We start from the raw sequence: 19644 nt of genomic DNA on the forward strand, positions 1-19644 counted from the left end.
TAGTTTGGCCACCCGACGTGAAGAGCCAACTCATTGGAAAAGACCCTGATGCTGAGAAAGACTGAGGGCAGGAGGAGAAGGAGGTGACGGAGGATGAGATGGTTGGATGGCATTACTGACTCAATAGACATGATTTTGAGCAAACTCCAGGAGATAGTGAAGGATAGGGAAGCCTGGCATGCTGCAGTTCATGGGGTCTCAAAAGAGTCAGACAAGACTTAGAAAGTGAACAATATGTATATTTGTATAACTGGGTCACTTTGCTGTACACCTGAAACTAACAGTGTTGAAATCAGCTATACTCCAATTTAAAAAAAGTGCTTTTGAAAGGAAGATTTGTTTGTATTTTTAATTTGGATTTTTATCTTTAAACATACTGTTAGAGTTTAGCCATTTTTAATGATTGTGGGTGACCAGACCAACCTTTGGAGTGTTCTCCTTCCTATTTCTGACTTGACTTGTTGAGTGACCATATTCATTATAATTTCAAAGGAGAAAAAAAAAAAAAACTTGGTTTAAAAAAAACCCACAAAAACAACAACAAAAGCATTCTTATTCCCAGGATGCTGGTAACCTTGGATGTACGTACTGTACTCGAAGTAGTTTTATGAGATGATTATAAAGGTCAAAGATAAAAGGTTTATTTTTTCTACTTTTTTTGCCTATGAAGTTGTTTATCTTTTTGCCTGTTTGTGTGAAACATTGTTGTTCAAAAATAAACTGGAATTGTATTTTACTGAGTCATTTTTTAAAAAAAGATACAGTTGTATTTTTTTTTTTTTAACAACTCTATTTTCTGGTTTGCAGCAAATTTTCAATAATGACTTATTTTCTCCTTACCAAAATATAGTTGCAAATAGCCGCCAATAGTATGTATCTTGTTCACCCAGTTTTCACTATCCACATATGTAGATTGTCATGATAATCTAGTGAAGACAAAAACAGCTCTTGCTTCCCTTTGGTTCATTGCTAGTTTTCATAGTTAACCTTAATGGCAGCCATAGGGAGGGACAAGCCTGTGGCATGGTCCAGGTGACTTAAACAAGAGTGTTGGCTATGGAGATAAAGAGCAGACACATTCACATTGTTTTGGATGGAAAATCCTTTGGAAGTTGTTGGATTTGTTGTTGGAGAAGATCAGGTGAAAGAAGCATCAGTGATGATTCCCAGGTTTCTGGTTTCAGCATCTGAGTACATAAGCCGTGAAATTGAAAGACTCTTGCTCCTTGGAAGAAAAGCTATGATCAACCTAGACAGCATATTAAACAGCAGAAACATCACTTTGCTGACAAAGGTCTGTATAGTCAAAGTTATGGTTTTTCTGGTAGTCATGTATGAATGTGAGAGTTGGACTATAACGAAGGCTGAGCACTGAAGAATTGATGCTTTCAAACTGTGATGCTGGGGAGGACTCTTGAGAGTCCCTTGGACTCCAGGGAGATCAAGTTAGTCAATCTTAAAGGAAATCAACCCTGAATATCCATTGGAAGGACTGATGCTGAAGCTGAAGCTCTGATACTTTGGCTGTCTAACGCAAAGAGCTAACTGGTTGGAAAAGACCCTGATGCTGACAAAGACTGAAGGCAGGAGGAGAAGGGGTCGACAGAGAATGAGATGGTTGGATGCATCACCGACTCAATGGACATGAGTTTGAGTAAACTCCAAGAGACAGTGAAGGGCAGGGAAGCCTGGCCTGCTGCAGTCCATGGGATTGCAGAGAGTTGGACTTGACTTAGCAGCTGAACAACAACATGTGTCATTTATAGAGATGGGGAATTCTGGAAGAGGGTAGAGTCAGTCATTTGCCTGTTTGCTCTCAGATTCAGTTTCCTGACTTCTGTCCTCTGTATTGCAGGGAACTGCATTTCACACTCTCCCTGCCTTTTGGCATGTGTGGTTAGATTTGGCACGTAATGGGCACTGATGGAAGCCTAGCAGATGGGAGTAGGGATGAGGTAGGGTTGTTCCTCCCTCTCTTTTTGCCCTGGGTCCGGTCCCAGGAAGTGGTGGTTTCATTCCTGTGGCTTCAGTCCCTATCAGAGGGCTCTTCCTTTGCTTTCAGCCCTAGTTTCTGATGGGCAGCTCCTGTTGTTGCTCTTGCTGCTGCCAGTGGTGAGATGCAGCTTCTGGGCCCTTCCAGTGGGTTTCTCTCGCCCTTGGGCTGGTAACAGTTTCCTGATGTTACTCAGCTCCTGGTTACTTCACCTTCCCCATTTGGTGACTTGGCTTCTCCATTGCCTATGTAACCACACTTCTATATTAATTATTCTTTATCTTAATGCCTAGAGTGGTTTCTGTTTTCCTAATTAGAACCTTAAGAATACAAGGGTGAAAATTTGAGAGTTCAATTTGGGAAATGGTCGGTGTTGAATTTAATATTTTTTCGGTACGTTCCAGTGGAGATGTTGCTAGATAAGTTGGATGATGAGTTCAGATGGGTGTTTCAACTGGGAATGTAAGTGTGGGTGCCACCTCTCAGTGCGCTGGCAGTGTTTAATACTGTGAGAAATACGGTTGGAAGCATCCAGTGAACAGATGACAAAATCTAGGCTTTCAATCTACTTCGTGGAGGACAGATGGGGAGGGATAAAGTAAAGTAGCTGAGGAGGTAAGAGGAAAACAGGAGAGGGATGCTCTTGTCAATGGAAAGGAGTGTTTGACGGCATGATGTGCGGTCTTGTGTTTGGTTATCTGTTTCCTTGATGAAAGAAGTTTGCAGGAAACTGAGAGTGGCTGAAGCTCTTCATCAAAATGGAGTGGTGGAAGAGTGACTGGGAGGTAACAGAGTATAGCTGGTGCTCAGAGACAGTTCTTTCCAGGTATTTGACTGTGGAAGGGAGTATAAGAAATGGGAAGATAGTGGGATGATTAAGACAAACTACATTTTGTAAAATTGCTCTTTTTTTTTTCTTTGAAAATACTGAAGTTTTGAATAGGTTCAAAAATTTTAAAAAGTTATACAAGGAAAATATCTTCCTCTTGGCTCTCATCAATCCCGTTCCACTTCCTCCTCCAGTCCCAGCCATTGCTATTCATTTTTTGTACGCATGCCCCCTAATTTCTGATGCAAATACAAGCAAGTGTGAATATATATTCTTGATTTCCAGGGGTGGCATAGTGTCTTTATTATTTAGTTTCTTATATTCTTTGAACCATATGTTCTGGACATTTTTTTACTTTAGGACTTTGAGGTTATTCTTTTTTTCTCCTTTTTAAAAGCAGCTTTATAGGAGTTTCAATTCTGAATATACTAATATGTCTTTAGCCGATCATCTTTTGCTGTTACAAATAATGCTGCAATGAATGACTTTACACCCATGCAAATATGTTTGTCATAGTCTAAATTCATGGAACTTCTCAGTCCCAGGATATGCATTTGCTGTTTCCAGAGATAATATCAAGTTGCCTCCATGGATGATGGTCTAGTTTGTAACCTCTACTATGCATGAGAGTTCCTGTCTCCTCATAGTTACACCAGCTCAGTGTCTTTTCAAGCTTTTGGGCTTTTGACAATATAGGAAGTGAAGAAAAATGGTACAGGTATAGTTTTATTTTGTTTTAGGTGCAGTTTTACTTTTCATTGATTAAGAATAAGGTTGAACATCTTTGTTCAAGAGCCTTATGTGTTTCTTCTTTCATAAACTCTGTTCATATTCTATGCCCTTCTTTTATCCAATTAGATTTTGGTCGTCTCAGCATTTGAATTTTATGTACTAGGCCTGAGGGCCTAAAAGCTCAGTGGCAGGAGCATAACATATAAGGTGGGCTTTGGACAGAGGGATGGGGACCCGATCATGCAGTGCCCCGTAAAGTCCACTTGGTGTGTATATTGCTGCTTAGTTTAGAAGCCTGTTTAACATATTTGAAATAGGGATTCTTTGGACACAGTTACTTCTGAAGTAATTATGTGTCAGGATCAGCAGAACAGTTTAACCTGGGAAGAGGATGGAGGAATATTAGCAGTGTTCTGTAAAAGATCTGTCTAGCATTCTGATTTATACAGGTCTATTTACCTATATAATTAATTTTCAATGGTTATCGGTAGAGTTTTGCCGACTCTTACTTCTCATTTAGAAGAGGAAAAAAACATGTTATTCTCCCTTCATACAGTAAACAGGGTTCAAGCTGACCCTTGGCTTCCTCATCTTATTTCTGCAAAATGCTCAGCAGGAGTATTTTAAAAGAACAAACTCATTATGCATGTAATCTCCAAGGATAAGTGCTTCCCCGGGAGATGCTGTATTCTGCTTCACTCAGAAACATGCCACGGTCACCAGCGCTGTCCAGTGAGGGAGGGTCAGTTCTGGCTCCAGGTGTTTCAACCTGGGAGCTGGAGGTACTTCCCGTGAGTCTGTCCCTCTTTCTCCTCGTTGTTTCTTCTCTTCATCTTTCCTACTCCTTTTTCTCTCTTGTCTTCTCCCCAGCCTCCCAGCCCTCCGAGCCCAGCTGGTTAAAGGGGATGTACTTTGTCAGGATCACTTTGCTTTTATAAAATAGATCTTGAAAGCATGGTTATTCTATGCTTTCATGCATTTATACATTCCCTATAAAGAACAATAAAATGTGGAAGGAAAATATGAATACATTGACTAGAATTTTTATTTTTTTGCCTTTTATTGATTTGAAGATATTACTTTTCAATATGTTCCTTAAAGGTGCTTTAAAATTTTCTTACTAAAGCATGCTCCATTCTCCGAGTTTTTTGTAGGCATCCAGTGGTTTGTCTTACATAAAGAAATTTCCACAGCTGGATTAAACGTAATGGATATTGAAACTGTTGGGACATGATTTGTCTTCCAGAGTTCTGTGGTAAAGAAATTGCCCCCAGATGCTACTGGGTTTAAAACAGTCAAGACCATTTGTCCCCCTTCATTTTGTTCTTAATGGATTTCTATTTGTATCAGCTTGCTAACTTCCTTACTCCCATCTGTGAATTTAAGTCTTTTAAGGCTCCTCGCACTGTTTCCTGTGCGCAGTTGACAGTGGAGCGGCTCTCTGAGGGCGTGTCTCACTGTGAGGAGCTGATGTGAGCCACGCCCATCTCTTCTGTAACGTCACCTTTATGCAGAAGGCTGCAGGGGGATGGGAAGACGGGCTGCTTTGAGAGTCAGCCTGTGCCTTCCAGTGATGCTCCTCTACTCAGTAGTAAGCTTTTCTTTACTTGCCAGTTTCCCACTGATTATGGAAGGCCAAGAGCTGACGTGTTCATGGTCTTGGAAATTTTGGAAATAGCCTAACAGCTCCTTTTGAAGCCTGGTTATTTGCCTTCTTAGAAATAGTATCATGAGGCAATCTCACGGTCATGGAATGCTGCTTTATTTTGTTTTTAGGTATTGGCTGTGTTATTTTTGATCAGGAGGCAAAGAGCCACTAATGAGGCATTCTGATTTCCTTAAGTTTACAGTTTTGGAGTCAGTCTGTCTGGATTTCTAATCCTGCCCCCACTGTCGTACTCTGATTTTAGGCAAGTTACTTTTCCTTTCTATCCTTTAGAGTCCTCCTCTGTAAAACTGGAGTAAAAGTTGAACCCACCTCAATTTGGAGGATTAGATGGATAAAAAGAAAAGGAAAATGACATGCTTGGCTCATTGCTGGGTGCATAATATGTACTCAATAGTGTTATCTATAATCATTATTGCTAATCAGATTTTTATTACTTTGGATTTGGAAGCGATTTATCTTGTGTACATAAAGAAATAGTTTGGAAAGTAAATGCATTTCTATTAAAATAAATAATAGTTTGTTTCTCTGTCCTCATACTCAAAGTGGGTGGTGTGTCAATGGCCATCATTTTCTTGGTTCAGTGAATACAAAAGCTTTTAGCAGTGGGGAGAAAAGTCCCAGAAAATGTTTATCAGATTGCTGTTTCCATGATGGATCACAGCAGGAGCACAGTTTATGTTCTTACCTTAAAAATAAAAGAATACTATTGATTCTGAGCTCTACAAAAAAAGGAAATTAAAAATGATTTTTTTAAGGCTTGATTAGTATTTTTAGTTTAAATGCTTTTAGAAATTCAAACAATGCATATGGATATAAATTAAATATTAACATGTCCCTTCTCAGGGTTAAACTTCATAAAATTATAAAAGTAATATCCATGCAAGTTTAAACAAAGAAGAGAGGGAGAGACTATAAAAGGTGCACATTAGACCATATTGGAGGCCAGCTGAGCCTTCATCTTATTTCCAAGGGTAAACACCTCAAACACTTTCATATTTATGCTTCAAGACATTTTGTTTTTTACTTAGAATTTCCTCTTTTCTCCTTTTCCTTTTTTAAAACACAGAGGAAGTACAAGATCTACTCTTTACCTTGCTTTCACTGATGATATAACAAAGATTATTATAAATAAGCACTTATAGATATATCTTGCTTTTTTAACAGCTAAATGGCTTTGTAGCTGCAGTCCCATTATTTACTTAATGTCTCCTTATAAAAAATATGTAAGCTTTCTTAGTTCTTTGTTTTTTCAATCTTCCATGTGAACTTTAAAGTTTGTTTGTATGTACATATATATACATACATGTATATGTGTGTGTTTGTATATAAATGTGTGTGTGCTGCAAGTATCCTAAAGCATGTGTAGGAGAGATTCTAGGGCAAGTTTAACTGTCTGATAGCTATTCTCACGTTGTATTCCGAAGAGCTTCATCAGTAGAGGCTCCATCGATAGAGTAGAGCTTGACACTTCCTCATTACTTTGCTATCATTAGGTAGTTCTATACTTTTTAATATTTTTCAATTTGGTATGAGAACAAAGGATCTTATTTTGTTTTGCATGAAAAAAATTCAGTGAGAACAATGTACGTTGGGATACAGTTTTAATAGAGCCAAAATCTAAATGTAAAACCCTGAGTGTATTAAAATATGAGTGAATTCCTTAGTAATCTGGGAGTAGAGGAAGCTTTCTAATTATGACTCAGAATCTGGAAGCAAAAAGAAAAATATTTGATAGATTAGCCAACGCAAGCTGTTATATGTAGAATAGATAAACAGCAAAGTCCTACTGTGTAGCTCAGGGAACTATAATATCCTGTGATAAATCATAATAAAAATATGAAAAAATATATATGTATAACTGAGTCATTTTGCTTTATAGTAGAAATTAACACTGTAAATCAACTATACCTCAATAAAATTAAAAGAAGAGTTTGATAAATTTGATATCCTGAAATATAAAAAGCATGTTCAGTTCAGTTCAGTTCAGTTGCTCGGTCGTGTCCGACTCTGCGACCCCATGAATCGCAGCACGCCAGGCCTCCCTGTCCATCACCAACTCCCGGAGTTCACTCAAACTCACGTCCATCGAGTCAGTGATGCCATCCAGCCATCTCATCCTCTGTCGTCCCCTTCTCCTCCTGCCCCCAATCCCTCCCAGCATCAGAGTCTTTTCCAATGAGTCACCTCTTCGCATGAGGTGGCCCAAGTACTGGAGTTTCAGCCTTAGCATCATTCCTTCCAAAGAAATCCCAGGGCTGATCTCCTTCAGAATGGACTGGTTGGATCTCCTTGCAGTCCAAGGGACTCTCAAGAGTCTTCTCCAACACCACACTTCAAAAGCATCAATTCTTTGGTGCTCAGCCTTCTTCACAGTCCAACTCTCACATCCATACATGACCACAGGAAAAACCATAGCCTTGACTAGACGGACCTTTGTTGGCAAAGTAATGTCTCTGCTTTTGAATATGCTATCTAGGTTGGACATAACTTTCCTTCCAAGGAGTAAGCGTCTTTTAATTTCATGGCTGCAGTCACCATCTCCAGTGATTTTGGAGCCCAAAAAAGTAAAGTCTGACACTGTTTCCACTGTTTCCCCATCTCTTTCCCATGAAGTGATGGGACTGGATGCCATGATCTTAGTTTTCTGAATGTTGAGCTTTAAGCCAACTTTTTCACTCTCCACTTTCACTTTCATCAAGAGGCTTTTGAGTTCCTCTTCACTTTCTGCCATAAGGGTGGTGTCATCTCCATATCTGAGGTTATTGATATTTCTCCCGGCCATCTTGATTCCAGCTTGTGTTTCTTCCAGTCCAGCGTTTCTCATGATGTTTTCTGCATATAAGTTAAACAAGCAGGGTGATAATATACAGCCTTGATGTACTCCTTTTCCTATTTGGAACCAGTCTGTTGTTCCATGTCCAGTTCTAACTGTTGCTTCCTGACCTGCATACAGATTTCTCAAGAGGCAGGTCAGATGGTCTGGTATTCCCATCTCTTTCAGAATTTTCCACAGTTTATTGTGATCCACACAGTCAAAGGCTTTGGCATAGGAGAAAATATTGTAACTTCTGTCACAGACAAAAGATTAACATCCTCTTTGTGTGTCTATTTGTATGTATGAGTAAATTAAAACATGAGATTAAAATGATTATTTAGCCTAGTAGAAAAATGGGCAAAAGATCTGAACAGACAGAAAATGCGGGTAGGGGTGGGGAATGACTCTGCAAATGATCCTTAAACACGTGAAAAGATGCTCAACTCATTCTTCATAAGAGAAGTGCACATATTTAAATCCTACTGCTGCTAAGTCACTTCAGTCATGTTCGACTCTGTGCGACCCCATAGACAGCAGCTCACCAGGTCCCCCATCCCTGGGAGTCTCCAGGCAAGAACACTGGAGTGGGTTGCCATTTCCTTCTCCAATGCATGAAAGTGAAAAGTGAAAGTGAAGTCGCTCAATCGTGTCCGACTCTTAGCGATCCCATGGACTGCAGACTACCAGGCTCCTCCGTCCATGGGATTTTCCAGGCAAGAGTACTGGAGTGGGTTGCCATTGCCTTCTCCCAAATCCTACTGGCTTCCTATTTCTCACTGCAGTGGCAAAAGTACAGAGGTTTGATAGCACACTCCATGGGCAGTGCTGTGGATAAGTAGGTAATCTCATGCATTGCTCATGGGAGTGCGAAGCTAAGTACCCCTTACAGATGAGAATTTATCCTTTGAACAGCCCCACTTTCTTGGAATGAACCCTACTTCATTCCAAAGGTAATATGGGAAAAATACAAAATTGCCGGGGTCCAGCCCCAGCTGATCCAGGGTATTCGAAGGAGAGACGGCGTAGGCGAGGGTCAGGAAACAACTGCTTAATTAAACATTAATTAAGGATATAAAGAGTAATAGAATGAGGATAGCTCAGTAGGAAAATTCAGTGGAGAAAAGAGGCTGAGTAGCTTGGTTTATGCGGGAGACCAATAAAACTTCAAGACAAGAAGTTTGCACCACTTACGTAGGCCGCAGGTGTCCTTCCGTTCTCCTGAAGGAGAGGAGACACTGAAGCCTCCCTGGTCGGATCTTAGAAGCCCAGGCATAATTAGCAAGCATGGCGGGTTCCGCGCTCCAGATGGAGACTCAGCCAGAATTTGAGAGAGAGAGAGTGACATGGGGAGACCAAGTTTCAGTGAACAAGGCCCGCACTTTATTTTCCAAAGTAGTTTTTATACCTTAAGTTGTGCATAGAGGATAATGGGGGAAGGGGTGGAGTCATGCAAGGACAGCAGTTCCTGGTTCTAATCGAAGCCAGGCTTTCAAACTTATCATATGCAAAAGTTCAGGTGATTTACATCATCTTCTGGCCAGGAGGCCTGTAAACATTTTAAGAAACTTATTTTTCTCTAAAGGTGATTATTCCAAAGTCAGGCACCAGCCTCCAAAAAAGCATTGGATAAAGCTGCATTTTACATTTCTATACACCCATTATATTAATCAATACACTGCCAAGGACACAGTAGGTAAGGAGTATGGAGACTTAGCAGCAAACATTGGCTCAATAAGTGAAAAACCCTTCACCAATACAATTTCTAATCAATCTTTTAACTACTCAAAAGAATCTGTGTTTAGACAATTTAGAACATCTCCTGCCTCTCACAGTTGGGAGGCTCTGAACAATCACATGTGGCTGGAAAAACCTATTCAGGCAGGCTAGAGGACTTCCAAAGGAGTTTGTAGGTTGAAACACTGTCACACCCAGGAATTATTAACTGGAGCTGTAAGCTAACTCTTTTTTCAGAGAGAGGTAGTGGGGGACAGCCCCCGTAAAGTCCGAGGTGTAGGTGAGAGCACAAAGCCGAAAGTAGGCAGACTCTGGTTTGGGGGTAGATGTTCGAGAATTTCCAGGGGGACTCCTGAGGCTCGATCCCGCCTTTGCATGTGCCGAGCCTCCTTCCTCATGACCTTTGCCATGGGTGGAGCTCCTGCTCCCGGCAGTGATAGAATTCCAGTTGAGCTATTCCAGATCCTGAAAGATGATGCTGTGGAAAGTGCTGCACTCAATATGCAATATGCACTCAATATGCAATATGCCGGCTCCCGGCACAAAATGATATGTGCACAGTGCTATTCATTACAACACCATTTGTAATAATGAAGGGCTGTGAATAATCACATCTTGGGCTCTGGATTCCATCTGGCCAGCCTCAAGCAGATAGCTTTTCACACCAGTCCTTATATCCCAGCTCTGGCATTGGCAATATTTAGCTTATGTACATATGATTTTCAGCTGCACATCAGGGGTTAACAAGTGTTAGAAAACAAGTTGAGGGTAGGTAGAATTCAGTCCTTTGGCTTCTCAGAGTCTGTGCCTCCAGTCTTGGAGTCTTCTCCCTGCCTTTCCCTTTCTTGGTCCGTTCTTGCTCTAATTCTGCTTCTCTTGGGACTGGAGAATCTGCCATGGATTAAGGCAAGACCATGAGGTGTTAACCTTCTCTTGAAGTGAAGTGAAGGTACTCAGTCGTGTCCAACCCTGCTACCCCATGGACTGTAGCCCACCAGGCTCCTCGGTCCATGGGATTCCCCAGGCAAGAATACTGGAGTGGGTTGCCATTTCCTTCTCCAGGGGATCTTCCCACCCAGGGACTGAACCCCGGTCCCCTGCATTGTAGGCAGATGCCCTACCGTCTGAGCTACCAGGGAAGCCCCATTAGGATGTTAATAAAAATAATGGAAAGGCAGGACAAATATAAATGACACTAGAAGATAATAACTTAAAAATCATTGGTGTCAAGAGGTTTCGAGTTTGAGCTCCAGGTCTAATGAAGACGTTAATCCAATAACCAAATTGCCTACCAGCAGTAGGATGTTTGAACATTTGTTTTGTTTTGGGTGATGAGGTTCTAGACACAGCAGGTGTTCTGTTATTTCCTAATTGTTCTAGATGGTGCTGCTCTAAGGTAGATGTACCAAATACTAGCTTATTTCTTCCATTTCAAATGCATGTCACCCTGCCTCCTATAGTAACGTTTGAAGTTGGGATGTATCTTAAAACTTAAAAGAACTGAATATAGTGTTCAGTATAATAGCTCTTGAAGAGCCATTACAAAGTTGACTATGTTCCTTATGGTTGATGGCATCTTAAAACCCAGAAAATGGGTTCATAAGGGGACAGAACATGTGGAATCAACATTTCTTAATGGCAAATAGCCATATATAATTTTTCTCCTCACTCGCCTTTTGTAATGAATGTTTCTGTGTTATTTAAAAACCTTAGAAAAAGGCCTTTGCTGAGTGTGTGTGGGTTGGCACAGAGCAAGCAAATACGCAAAATTGAGAGAGGAAAATGATAAAGGGTGGAGGATCATCTTAATTTTTTAGTAACGATACGGATACCTTTCTTTGAACTCTCAGCATTTAGTACAGTGGATGACTCCTTTTAAAAGTACTCTCTGCGTGGAGTTCTGTGACACCATGGGCCCTGGTTTCTGTCCTCCTATTGGCTGTTTCTTTTCGATGGCCTTTCCTCATCTCTGCTTCTCCATCCGACCCCGAAGCACCAGTGTTCTGTCTTCTGCTTTTCTCTCCTTCCCCCTTTATATTCTCTCCCTAGGTGAGTGCGTCCATTCCTATGAATTCAGTTATTTTTTTGGGTTTCTGAGTCTCCCGTTTGTGTCTCCAGCCTGGAAGACTCCTGAAATCAAATGACTGATCAGTATTTCTAGTTAAATGTTTAATTGGGATCTCGAATATAACATGGCCACAACAAAACTTTGGATTCTCTGTTCCCCAAATCATGTCTTTCTAAACCTTCTTCATCTCAGTAAATGGCACCACAGGCAACTGATACTCAGGCCAGAATCTTTGTCATGTGCTTACGGATCCTTTTTGATTCCTTCTTGCACAATATATACCTACTCTATCAGTTTTTTTATTCTACTTCCGAAACATGCCTCTCTTCACTTCCCTGATTCATGTCATTGCTCTGACCCTAGTCCAGGTTTCCATCACCTTTCACTTATTCTTAGACCATTGCATTGCATCAGCTTCCAACTGGTTTTCTTGCATTTACTTTTTTCTCTCACTTGTTTTTACTTTTACCCTATCTACAGACTTTTCTTCACAGTGATTGCAGAATGGGATTACTGAGGTAGAAATTAGTTTATATGTTTGAAATCCAATGGTGACTTCCCCTTACTCTTAAATGTAAAGCTCTCACATATTAAAAAGCAGAGACATTACTTTGCTGACAAAGGTCCATCTAGTCAAAGCTATGTTTTTTCCAGTAGACATGTATGGATGTGAGAGTTGGACTATAAAGAAAAGCTGAGTGCTGAAGAATTGATGCTCTTGAACTGTGGTGTTGGAGAGGATTCTCCAGAGTCCCTTGGACTGCAAGGAACTCCAACCAGTCCATCCTAAAGGAAATCTGTCCTGAATATTCATTGGCAGGACTGATGCTGAAGCTGAGACTCCAGTACTTTGGCCACCTGATGTGAAGAACTGACTCATTGGAAAAGACCCTGATACTGGGAAAGGTTGAAGGCAGGGGAAGGGGATGACAGAGGACAAGATGGTTGGATGGCATCACTGACTTGATAGACATGAATTTGAGCAAGCTCTAGGAGTTGGTGATGGACAGGAAAGCCTGGTGTGCTGCAGTCTATGTGGTCACAAAGAGTCGTCGGACATGACAGAGCAACTGAACTGAACTGAACTGAAAGCTCTTAACTTGCCAACATCATCTGATTCCTGCCTGCTTCTCAGACCTTTCTCTCCCTATGTCCAGTCATGCTGATCATCTCTGTTACTGGAACATGACAGGCTTGGGCCTTTTTCATGGCCTTTGCACTTGTGGTATTTTCCTCTTGGAGTGCTCTCTCTTCTGATCTTTGCTTGGCGGATTCCTTCCCATTATGTCAGTCTCAACTCAGATTTAAACTTCTGAGGGAGACTTACTTTGACCAGCAACCCCACAGTTATTGTCTGTTCATTACCCTCTTTAATCATCTTAATATCATTGACCAGCGCCTGAAATTACCTTGCTCGTTTCTGTTCTTTTGTTTTGATCAGATTTCCTCTTTAAGACTGTAAACTCCTTGAGGCTGAAATCTCTTTTCACAGCCACATCCCCAGCACTTAGGACAGAGCCTGACACATAGTACAACCTCTTGCATTTTGATTGTTGGTTGATTTATACTTTGGAGTAGAACAATCTTTTTTACTTCTAAGTAGAATGATCTTTTTGCCAATATTAAATATATTAGCTCAAAACTAAGTTCAAAAGTAACTGGATAAGAAACTCGTGTGTTCATTGGAGAAAGGACATTGTCTTTTTGGAGGTGGTTACCAAAAAGTTTGTCCTGTTTGGTGACTCAGATGGTAAAGAATCTTCCTGCAATGCCAGGAGATCCAGGTTCAATCCCTGGGTGGGGAAGAACCCCTGGAGAAGGGCATGGCAACCCACTCCGGTATCCTTGCCTGGAGAATTCCATGAACAGAGGAGCCTGGTGGGCTATAGTCCATGGAGTCGCAAAGAGTCGGACACAACTGAGCAACTGACACACACACACCAAAAAAGTTAGATACCACTGTGGGCATATTGGTATATTCACAGGATTCCTGTTGATCATGAGTACTGGATCACCAAGCATAGTATTCACTTTATTTTGAAAGGCAGTACATTTCAACATTGGCAAAATTCTAGACAAAGTAGAATAATGTGCCTTATTTATTAATGGAGTTCTCCTTGAGAAGGCTTTTGTTGAAGTATGGGGAAAGGGGTCTGATGACTTGAAGGTGACCGAAGAAAAGAATGTGGCAGGATATAGAGTTGTCATCTGCCACATATGGTTCTGTCTCTTGACTTTTGTTTGTTTGAAGTAAGTCCTTAGTCTCTACATTCTTCATCATTAGCTAACAGACACCGATGATTTTTTTCTTATGTGCATAATACATAGCTCATAGTATTGCTTTGTCTTTCAAGATTCAACATTCATTCAGTAAATAGTAGATACTCATTGAGTACCTATGTACGAGGCATTGTAATAAGTGCTGGGGATCTGGCTGTGAGTAAGGTAAAATCTCGGTCCTAAATATTTGTTGAATAAATTGGTGAGCTTCTTGAAGCTTATTTCAGAGGATTGGTGTGGCCTTCAGAGCTTTAGAAAATTGGTAGAAGGCATCTAACAAGCCATATGCATGTGGTCCCACACATTATCCCTCTAGCATCTTCTTTCTTATTCCTGCTTGTGCACTGTTTTGTTTTCCATGGTTATTTGAATGTCTGTTCTGTACCCATCACTGTGTTAGGCCTTGGACATTCAGATAACAGCAGAAAAAAAATATTGTCTTCAATATCTCTTTAATAGTAATATAGACAGACTGGGAAAATGTATTATTTTAATGTAGAATTGTAAAGTACAAGGATAGTCTCAACACAGTCTACTATGGGAGTGCAGAGAGGAGGCGTCGAACCAACATCAAGGGGAAACTGAAGGGCGAATAGGAGTTAGCCAAGTGGGTAGGCAGATGAAAGGGGCATGAGCTATTTCTGTGAAGCAAATCAAGTGTGCTCCTCGGATTGACTAGGGCAAACTTGAGGAATTTGCTTTGGTGTGGCTGGAAGGATAAAGAATATAGGGAGAAATGAATATGGAAGTTAAGGAGGTGGAGAATACCAACTGGAATTCACTGGAAAATTGAAAAGGTAATCTGATCAGATTGCTACAAGAAGATTGTCTTTTAGGTAGCATTTCTGGGGATAATTTGGGAGGGACTAGAAAAGGTAGGTGAATACTCGTCATCTCTGAGTTTGAGCAGGAAGCATAATCAGATCCATGTTTTACGGACAGCCCCTTTGGGTTCTGGGTGGGAAGATAGACTCTGGGGTGCGGGTGAGGCATGTGAATGGAAGGAGTAAGACAAGTTAGAGGGAATCTTAGTATTCAGCTGATGGATAGTAATGAGGAGCTTTTCTTTTCAGATAGTTGTGTATCTTGCCTCTTTGTAAAAAGAAATTTACCATTTTTATAAAAGATGCTGGGGAAGAAGGTTTTGCTAAGTTTTACTGGAAGCTTGGACACGCTCATCCTCCCTTTCCTGTTACGTCCTCACTGGAAGTTCCGTTCCCAGGTAGAGAATGTACACACAGACATCAAGTGTCCTTGGTTCTTCATTTCTTTTGACCTTTGCTTCTGTTCTTAATGAAATACCAGTGAAGGTGCTGCAGTTTTCAATTTTGGTTTTCCTTTCATCGTGGTAATCCTATTTTACTGTTTAAGTCCTTTTAGGCAGTAAGGTTGTTGGAATAGCATCAAGCACTTCAGGCATTTATAAATTCATTTCAGTAAACATGAGTTTAGGTGATTTGTTGCATAGCTAGTGAGTTTATTATTGTATATAACAGTATCTAATCGAATTAGCAAGAGGAATAAAAGGCTCACTTTGATGTAAATCGTTAACTTTTTCAAAGAGGACAAACCATATTTTTAGTAACATCTCAAGCTGAAGAATATTCAGTGTATAATACATGTGCTTGAATAATGTTAATACACAGTCCCCAGAGAGGCAATTAATTTCATATTCAGAGGTAAGATTAGGCCAGTTTCACTTTATCTTTTGGACGTTATTAAATACTTGCAGGTATTGACAATGCAGGAAGAAAATGCTTATCCTCTTTATATTTTAAATGAGAAAATAAGAGCACAGGTTATATATTTTTAATATTTATTTCTCACCAATGTTTCCATATTGAAGCAGCTGCATGTTGTATTGTAATGGCCCATTGACTTGACTCATCCACTAGCTCTTCCCCCCACCCCCCCATCCCCCCACAGTCCCAATGCCATTTGAGTAAGCACTTGGATGTTTTTGGCTGATTAAATGTGATACTTACTTTTCCTGTTTCATATTTCTGTTTTTAATAGAAAATGCATCAGATGCAGACTTATGGCTCCTGAATAGTTGTACTGTAAAAAATCCGGCTGAAGACCACTTTAGAAACTCAATTAAGTAAGTGAAAGCTGATTTTTTTTTTTTTTTTTCCTTTCTTCATCTTTTCTAAGTGTTGTAAGAATTTCTGGAAAATAGCTTTTAAAAGATTCCTAACATTACAAATACTCAGAATGTTATCAGTAAAAGTATGAGTTGGACTTTTATAATTATACTGTTTTGATTTTATCTGATAAAGAGCAAAACTTGAATGTAGACTTTTCTAATAGATGTTTGAGTATTTATAAAGGTGGCTAATAGGTGTTTTGAGTATCTGTTAAGTATTAATAACATAGTTTTCTCAGGGAATCCAGTCCCTACTTTTTGAAACTGCCTAAAGCAGTCCTTATCTCTTCGCTCTTGCCTGCCTGTTAGTGCTGTTCTAAGTGCTAATAATGCCTGGCCATCAAGGAAATTGCAGTTTACTGGGGGAAGGGGCATGTAATCCATGGTTATTGAATTGTTCTTCAACTTACAGTGAAAGAAATATTCTTTTTTCACATCTCTGAATCTTATTCCACCCACCTTCTTAGAACCTTCATTCTATAAATTTATATTCTCATTCACCTCTGTTTTCAACCTCTCCAACCCCATTGGTGCCTTTTCATTGACCTATAAACACACTCAGGTCTACTCAGCCCCATGCACCCCTTTTAGCTATCATCTTGTTTTTCTTCTTGCCTTTCCTGAGAAACTTAAGATTCTTCATTTCCTGACTTCACTCTCAAATTCAATCCCCACCACATTGGTTTTATTGTGAAATATGTCATACATAAATGAGTTTATGAAACATGTACAGTTTAAATAAGGGTAACACATGTAACACTTATGCATCCACCATCCAGCCTAAGAAATAAGGCGTTACTAAGACCTTAGGTAACTGCTCCGTGTCCCTCTTTCAGTCATATCCTCAAGATGTAATCTTTATCCTGACTTGTGTGAGTCACTCCCTTCCTTTTATTTATCATCTGCTAAATATATCTGTAAACAATGTGTTTAATTAGTTTTGCCCTGTTTTAAGCTTTGTTTATTGGACTTACACTGTTTGTGTTCTGAACTTGCTTCTTTTCTCTACCATTTTGCTTTTAGATTTATCCACGTTGATGGATGTAAAATAACTCTGGCCATTTGTAGTGTCTTACTGAATGAATTTGTCATAATTTCTTCATTTTATTATTGAAAGAGTTTTGAGTTTTCCCTATGTTTTGCTTTTATGAGCATTGGTGCTCTGAATATTTTGAACATTTTCCAGTGCAGCCGTGCAAAAGTTATTTTAGGATATGTACCTGGGAGTTGAATTATTGGGTCACAGGTGTGTGCATATTCAAACTTTTAGGTGATGCTGAACTTTTTCCCTGACGGATATACTGAACCTCATTCCCACCAGTCATGGATGTGTGTGGTTGTTCTCCATTCTAGCTAATACTTGATACGGTCAGGGTTGTAAATTTCTGCCCATCTGGTGGTGGAGATGGTATTTCAGTGTGGTCTTAATTTGTTTCTATGATTACTAATGATGTTGAGGATCTTTTTGTATGTTTGCCATTTGAATTTTGTGTGTGTATATGTGTGTGAAATGCTTTTAAAGTATTTTTTCTGATACTTGTCTTTTTATTTGTGGGAATACATTCAATGCATTCTGTGTACTAACCCTTACGTATTGCATCTGTTGCTCCTATCAGCTGTGGCTTATCTTTCACTGTCTTTAACAGTATCTCAAGCTGAAGAGAAATTCTGGCTTAAAATTTTCCGTCTTTGCCTTTGGGTCTGTGCTTGTATTCTTTAAAATGTCTTTCCATACTCTAAAGATATTCTGTGTATTTTCTTCTAAAAATTTTGTGGTTTTTAATTCTTACATTCATTTTATAATTCATCTGGAATTGATTTTTTTTTCTCTTGGTATGGTACCAGGAAGGGGGTCCCATTTTATTTATTTTTTTGCATAAACACCAACTTTTCCAGTATCATTTATTATTTTTTTTTAAAAAGCCTGCCCTTTCTCCTTTTATTTATTTATTACCCGCTTTGTCATAGGCTCATTGTCCATAGATATTTGTGTCTGTCCCTTGGCACAGTGTTCAGTTTCATGGATCTATTTCTTTGTGTTGGTGCTTATTCTACATAGTTGTAATTAGTATAGATTTATATTAGGCCTAAATGTTTGATAGCTCTAGTGCCTTTTTGTTCTTCAATTTGAAGGAAGACATGTTTTAGTTTTGAAAATGCGAAGTTACAGCTAAATATTATAGTAAAGTAATAGATAATATTTGATCTTTATCAAGTGTCTTCTGTATGGCAGGCACTGTTCAAGGTGCTTTACAGCAATTGGATATTATCTAATTTAATTCTTACAGTCTTCCAGTGAATTGTAGTTTTCACTTTTATTTCTGTTTTACAGAGGAAGCAGCATCTGTTTTGCAGATGAAGTTCTCTAAAGCCCTTGAGTTCATAAATGGTGGAGGTGGGATGTTAGCATAGGCAGTCTCACTACAGTCTGTGAGTTGTTAAATTTAATACTATGCTTTCCAGGTAAAGACGTCAGGTAAGCAGTTGTAGATTTGGGGCAGATTATCAGACAACACTTGAGATACAGCTTTTATATTTCCATAGAAGTGACCTTTGAATGTGATGGTGTTCTCAACTCAGTAACTATGGAATGAGCGGAGAAGACTTGCTACCTGAACAATGGTGGGAAGCTTAGGAGGGTGGCGGTGATGTGGGAAGGAACTAGGGAGTTAGGGCTGTGGTTAGGACCAGAAGAAGGTAGAGTTAAAACAAGAGCAAAGCATGAAATTTGCCAAGTGCTGCTTGTTTTCAAAGAATGCTTTTTATTTTGTGAGATGTCTGTCCTGTTCCACATGATCTACTTTTTTCTGCACGAGAAGGGCATAAGATACAAAGATATTTTAGTGCTACTGAAAGCCTCTAAACTCAGAACTCAGAGAACTAAGTTTCTGTGATTATCAATGTTATAATGTAATTAATGGATACACTTCTAGACTGTTTCTACAAGTTTACTTAAAATGTCAAATATAACTCGTGTCAGTGGGTTTTCTTATATAAACTGTTGTGAAAGTGGTTCAAGATAATGATACGGTGTTTGATTAAGTGAGGTAATCACTTAAGATGTGTTTGTCATTTTAATACTACAAAGCTAGTGGTAGCGAGCGCAGGTTCCTTTAATGCACTGTTCTGCTTGATTGAGAGAAAATTTAAAAACAGTATTATAGGTGATTAAGTATTTTTTTTTAATGGCTTTGAAGGCTTTTGATAATCACAACTAGCTCTTGTTAACGTAACACCTAAGCTAATGTTGGGTTTGTTTCCAGAATAAATATAATCCTGTAGAAGGCACATTAACAATTAACATTGAGAAAACATCCAATTCAAGTGACATTTATATATGTAAAGACTTTCAGTGGAAGATTACCTACTCTTGTCAAG

The 19644-nt window shown here is 39.5% G+C and overlaps 1 protein-coding gene across 20 annotated transcripts in view; it reads left to right on the top strand.

Moving 5' to 3' along the window:
* Nucleotides 1-19644, top strand: part of CDKAL1 (CDK5 regulatory subunit associated protein 1 like 1) — a 777071-nt gene that overhangs the window by 87247 nt on the left and 670180 nt on the right. For all 20 annotated transcript variants that reach the window (XR_008711390.1, XR_008711388.1, XR_008711389.1 and 17 more), the window contains one exon: nucleotides 16137-16221. Coding sequence is in view for 16 of the 20 variants with exons in the window: in XM_055570761.1 (XP_055426736.1) it covers nucleotides 16137-16221 (85 nt within the window). In the remaining 4 variants the exon portion in view is untranslated. The remainder of the gene's footprint in view (nucleotides 1-16136; nucleotides 16222-19644) is intronic.

This window comes from Bubalus kerabau, chromosome 3 (genome assembly GCF_029407905.1).
Source record: "Bubalus kerabau isolate K-KA32 ecotype Philippines breed swamp buffalo chromosome 3, PCC_UOA_SB_1v2, whole genome shotgun sequence".
Classification (NCBI taxonomy): Eukaryota; Metazoa; Chordata; class Mammalia; order Artiodactyla; family Bovidae; genus Bubalus; species Bubalus kerabau.